At 57.5% G+C, this 6,000-nt stretch overlaps 2 protein-coding genes across 4 annotated transcripts in view; one reads left to right on the top strand and one right to left on the bottom strand.

The window, feature by feature from the left end:
* Positions 1–6,000, bottom strand: part of PRKX (protein kinase cAMP-dependent X-linked catalytic subunit) — a 321,391-nt gene that overhangs the window by 54,175 nt on the left and 261,216 nt on the right. The gene's annotated exons all lie outside the window — the stretch shown is intronic.
* ARSH (arylsulfatase family member H) overlaps positions 1–6,000 on the top strand; it is a 53,845-nt gene that overhangs the window by 32,280 nt on the left and 15,565 nt on the right. The window contains exons 1-2 of one of the 2 annotated variants that reach the window (XM_059679998.1): positions 788–847; positions 4,204–4,244. In XM_059679998.1, coding sequence (XP_059535981.1) covers positions 4,222–4,244 — 23 coding nt within the window. In that variant the 5' untranslated portion in view covers positions 788–847; positions 4,204–4,221. Of the gene's footprint in view, positions 1–787; positions 848–4,203; positions 4,245–6,000 lie in introns of those variants that run through there. The other variant, XM_059679997.1, reaches the window with a different exon arrangement.

Genomic DNA, 6,000 nt, shown 5'->3' with positions numbered 1-6,000 from the left:
CGGGACCCTTCGGTCCGCAGGCCGACGCTCTATCCACTGGGCCACACTGGCCAGGGCCCATCTCCGGAACCTTAAGTCCTCGTCCCTTTCTGAGTCCCCGGAACGTTGCCTTGCAATTGGCTAAAGGTTTAAAAATATTGTTTCAGGCCTGGCTGGTGTGGCTCAGTGGATAGAGCGTCGGCCTGCAGACCGAAGGGTCCTGGGTTCGATTCCCGGTCAAGGGCACGGACCTCGGTTTCAGGCTCCTCCCCGGCCCGGGCCCTGGTCGGGGCGCGTGCAGGAGGCAACCCATCGATGTGTCTCTCTCTCTCTCTCTCCCTCTCTCTTCCTCTCTCTCTAAAAATCAATAAGAAAACATCCTCAGGTGAGGATTCTGAAAACAAACAAACAAACCCATTATTTCAAGTCAGTGAAACCGGAAAAGGAGTGAAAATGAAGTGAGTTACCAGCTGTGAACATGGGCATACATTTTTTTTTTTTTTTGGGGGGGGGGGAACCCTGTATTTCCTTCTATTTCTGGTCCGTACGCCTGGGTGACTTTCCCACGCAATTATCTCGGCAGTGAACCCACCCCATGTTACGAAATCCCCGTAATGACGCCTGTATGGGTGTCGAACCTGTCGGACGGCCGTGGAGGGAAACGAGTTCGTCGCTCAATGACCATGTAGCCGCCGTCGGGGTGGGTGGGTGGGTGGGTGGGTGGGTGGCGTGGAACTAATAAAAAAATGATTGGCAGACGCTGGCCGGGCCTGACCCCGATACTTCAATACGTGTTTAATTTTCATCAGCTCAGAGCGGCGGGACTGCAGTTTCGCTGATGCTGGGGACCGACGGGTAGCCGGTTTGAGTGAGTAAAGGTCTCATCTCCCTGTTCCGTGTGCGTGCGTGGTCTGTGGGGATCAGCGTGGACAGGTGAGCGTTGGTTTTCTTACTGACTAGAGGCCCGGTGCATGAAATTTGAGCACAGGGTGTGTGTGGGGGGGTTCCCTCAGCCCAGCCTGCACCCTCTCCAATCCAGGACCCCTCGGGGGGGGGTGTCCGACGGCCGGATCCGGGACTAAGCCGGCAGTCGGACGTCCCTCTCGCAATCTGGGGCTGCTGGCTTCTAACTGTGCACCTGCCTGCCTGCCTGACCGCCCCTAAACACTGTGCCTGCCGGCCGGATCCCCCTAACTGCTCTTCGCTGCCAGGCTGATCACCCCTAACTGCTCTCCCCTGCCGGCCTGATCACCCCTAACTGCCCTCCCCTGCCGGCCTGCTCGCCCCTAACTGACCTCCAATGCTGGCCTGATCGCCCCTAACTGCCCTCCCCTGCTGGCCTGATCACCCCTAACCGCTCTCCCCTGCCAGCCTGATCACCCCCAACTGCTCTCCCCTGCCGGACTGATCACCCCTAACTGCTCTCCCCTGCTGGCCTGATCACCCCTAACTGCCCTCCCCTGCCGGCCTGATCACCCCTAACTGCCCTCCCCTGCCGGCCTGACTGCCCCTAACTGCCCTCCCCTGCCGGCCGGATCGCCCCCAACTGCCCTCCCCTGCTGGCCTGATCACCCCTAACCGCTCTCCCCTGCCAGCCTGATCGCCCCTAACTGCCCTCCCCTGCTGGCCTGATCACCCCTAACTGCCCTCCCCTGCTGGCCTGATCACCCCTAACCACTCTCCCCTGCCAGCCTGATCGCCCCTAACTGCCCTCCCCTGCTGGCCTGATCGCCCCCAACTGCCCTCCTCTGCCGGCCTGACCGCCCCTAACTGCCCTCCCCTGCCGGCCTGATCGCCCCCAACTGCCCTCCCCTGCTGGCCTGATCACCCCTAACCACCCTCCCCTGCCGGCCTTATCGCCCCTAACTGCCCTCCCCTGCCGGCCTGATCACCCCTAACCGCCCTCCCCTGCCGGCCTGATCGCCCCCAACTGCCCTCCCCTGCTGGCCTGATCACCCCTAACCGCTCTCCCCTGCCAGCCTGATCGCCCCTAACTGCCCTCCCCTGCTGGCCTGATCACCCCTAACCGCCCTCCCCTGCTGGCCTGATCGCCCCTAACCACTCTCCCCTGCCAGCCTGATCACCCCTAACTGCCCTCCCCTGCCGGCCTGATCGCCCCCAACTGCCCTCCCCTGCCGGCCTGATCGCCCCCAACTGCCCTCCCCTGCTCGCCTGATCACCCCTTACCGCTCTCCCCTGCTGGCCTGATCACCCCTAACCACCCTCCCCTGCCGGCCTGATCACCCATAACTGCCCTCCCCTGCCGGCCTGATCACCCCTAACCACCCTCCCCTGCTGGCCTGATCACCCATAACTGCCCTCCCCTGCCGGCCTGATCACCCCTAACCGCCCTCCCTTGCCAGCCTGATCGCCCCTAACTGCTCTCCCCTGAAGGCAGTCGGACATCCCCCGAGGGGTTCCAGATTGGAGTGTGTGCAGGCTGGGCTGAGGGACACCCCCCAAGTGTATGAATTTCATGCACTGGACCTCTATTCTATCTATCTATCTATCTATCTATCTATCTATCTATCTATAGTTATCGATGATCAATTTATCATCTATTTATATATCATTTATCTTTCCATCTATCCTTCCATCCATCCATCCATCCACCCACCTATCATCTATCCCACATCTATCTGTCATCTACCTATCTATCTATCATCTATCTATCTATCTATCTATCTATCTATCTATCTATCTATCTATCTATCTATCATCTATCCATCCATCATCTATTATCTATCATCTATCCATTATCTACACTTGGGGTTGGGGTGTAATTGCACATTTTCTACGAGGGGAAGGGAAGACAGAAGAGTCGCTTCTACTGGGAAAACGTAGGGGTGACCCCGGCTGCCTTCCCCGGCCGGACTCTCCGAGGCCACCGGTCTGAACAGAGAGCTCATCTTCCCCGACGGGCAGGCTGACTTCAAGTGTATCCGTGTGGCTGGAAGCGACAGCCCACTCCTGGGGCCCACGGGATCTGGGTCACAGCAGGGCAGACGGTGTGAGGACTGCCCTTCCCGGGGGAGACTCGGGGAGCCCCCGGGACACAGACACCCCGGTGGCCTCCCCGCATCCTGGGATGAAAGGGCCCGTAAACGTAATGACTGTTTAGGTTCCACCCGCGGCTGGGAAACCAGCTGGTGGAGTTGAGAGAGTGTGTGATCAAAGGGACGCAGGCGACGGAGGAAGGCATCGTCGTCCTGATTTTATTTAATTTAATTTTTACGAAGTTCCTAGAGGCCCCGGCACAAATTCGTGCACAGCTGAGGTTGGGCCGGGCGCGCTGATGGGGCCCCATTGGGCTGGGCGGGCAGGGGGAGGGGCCACAGGCAGTTGGCCAGTCAGCCCTGCCCCCGGCCTGATCGCCCCTAACTGCCCTCCCCTGCCAGCCTGATCGCCCCTAACTGCCCTCTCCTGCTGGCCTGATCGCCCCTAACTGCCCTCCCCTGCCGGCCTGATCGCCCCTAACTGCCCTCCCCTGCCAGCCTGATCGCCCCTAACTGCCCTCTCCTGCTGGCCTGATCGCCCCTAACTGCCCTCCCCTGCCGGCCTGATCGCCCCTAACCGCCCTCCCCTGCCGGCCTGGTCGCCCCTAACTGCCCTCCCCTGCCGGCCTGATCGCCCCTAACTGCCCTTCCCTGCCTGCCTGATCGCCCCTAACTGCCCTCCCCTGCCGGCCTGATCGCCCCTAACCACCCTCCCCTGCCGGCCTGGTCGCCCCTAACTGCCCTCCCTGCTGGCCTGATCACCCCTAACTGCCCTCCCCTGCCGGCCTGACCCCAGCAGCAAGCCAACCTACCAGTTGGAGCGTCTGCCCCCTGGTGGCCAGTGCACGTCATAGCGAGCGGTTGAGCGGCCTTAGCATATCATTAGCATATCACGCTTTGATTGGTTGAACAGCCGACCGGTCCACCGGACGCTTAGCATATTAGGCTTATATTATATAGGATTAGATTGCACCAATGAGTGCGATCATGGGATATTTATCTCTCTCCGACTGGCTGATTTCACTCAGCATCACGCTCTCCAGGTCCCTCCGTGCTGTTGCAAATGGTAAGAGTTTCTCCTTTTTCAGTGCTGTGTAGTATTCCACGGTGAAGACGTACCACCGTGTTTTAATCTATTGATCTGCTGATCCGTAAGTGTCTGGGGTGAGAAAAAAATGATTTTTTTTTTTTTTTGCCGATGTACTGAGTTCATCCATTTCTCCGGCAGATAACAGAATCGGAAGCTATGACACAGCCCTCCTGTGACCGGTGAGTGGACAGCGTCCGAAACCTTTCTCACTCTTTCTAACGATGGAGACGGGGTGTCTCGGTCTACATCTTCTCCATCCCGGCTGGCGTGGGGTCCGATTGATCTAGGGGGCATGGATACGGGGGGTGGCGGCGGCAGGGGCAGGGGGGGTGTGAGTGGACGGGGTCGAAGAGGGTGGCTTTTTGTTGGGTGGAAGTGACGTGTATCTTGGGAAGGACAGCCTGACCGTGTGGGAGTTTGTGGGCCCAAAGGCGGGAGGAATTCCAAAGTCGAGGCCACACAAGATCCAAAATCGTGGATCACGGGGGGAATTTTGAGGACACCCACGGATGGGCCAGTTGTCTAGGAGCGCGGAGAGCGTAGGACAGGAGAGCTGTGTGAATGTACCGAAGGTTAAAAATAAAAACAGTCGGCTGTCTGCCCCCTGGTGGTCAGTGCACGTCATGGCGACTGGTCGACCGGTCGACTGTCTGCCCCCTGGTGGTCAGTGCACGTCACGGCGACTGGTCGACCAGTCGACTGTCTGCCCCCTGGTGGTCAGTGCACGGCATAGCGACTGGTCGACCGGCCGACTGTCTGCCCCCTGGTGGTCAGTGCACGTCACGGCGACTGGTCGACCCGTCGGCTGTCTGCCCCCTGGTGGTCAGTGCACGTCATAGCGACTGGTCATCCAGTCGACTGTCTGCCCCCTGGTGGTCAGTGCACGTCATAGCGACTGGTCGACTGTCTGCCCCCTGGTGGTCAGTGCACGTCATGGCGACTGGTCGACTGTCTGCCCCCTGGTGGTCAGTGCACGTCATGGCGACTGGTCGACTGTCTGCCCCCTGGTGGTCAGTGCACGTCATGGCGACTGGTCGACTGTCTGCCCCCTGGTGGTCAGTGCACGTCATGGCAACTGGTCGACCGGTCGACTGTCTGCCCCCTGGTGGTCAGTGCACGTCATAGCGACTGGTCGACTGGTTGAACGGATGGACACTTAGCATATTATTATATTATTAATTAATTAATATATCATATTATTTTATAGAATGCTATCTATTCACGCATTCATTCATTCATTTATTCATGTAATCCTCACCAGAGGATATTTTTTCCCATTGATTTTAATTTTTAACTTAAAAAATATATCTTTATTGATTTCAGAGAGGAAGAGAGAGAGAGAAAAATCCATGATGAGAGAAAAACCATGGATCGGCTGCCTCCTGCACGCCCCCTGCTTGGATTCGAACGTGCAACCTGGGCATGTGCCCTTGACCAGGAATCGAACCCGGGACCCTTCGGTTCCGCAGGCTGATGCTCTATCCACTGAGCCACACCGGCTAGAACCACAGTAGGAATTTTAAAGGGGCCCATGGATTGGGCCAATAGGAATACAGAGAGCACAGCACAGATACGTTCTGTAAATAAATGGACCAAAGATTTTAAAAAAATACGTATATTTTTTTACTTTTATTTTTTAATGGTATCTTCTTATTTAGTGATTTATTCATTTAATCCTCACTGGCGGGTAATTTTCCCCATTGATTTTTAGTGAGAGCGGAAGGGAGAGAGAGGTTGGGGTGAGAGAGAGGGAGAGAGAGAGAAACATTGATGGGAGAAGGAACCATGGGTTGGTTGCCTCCTGCGTGCACTCTGACCAGGGCCGGGGTTCAAGCCTGCAACCCAGGTACGTGCCCTTGACCGGGAATCGAACCCGCAAACCTTTGGTCTCTGGGCCGACGCTCTAACCACTGAGCTAAACTGGCCAGGGCTCTA

The sequence above is a fragment of the Myotis daubentonii genome, chromosome X (genome assembly GCF_963259705.1).
Source record: "Myotis daubentonii chromosome X, mMyoDau2.1, whole genome shotgun sequence".
Classification (NCBI taxonomy): Eukaryota; Metazoa; Chordata; class Mammalia; order Chiroptera; family Vespertilionidae; genus Myotis; species Myotis daubentonii.
Note: the sequence above shows the minus strand (reverse complement) of the source record. Positions and strands in the feature narration are given on the sequence as shown.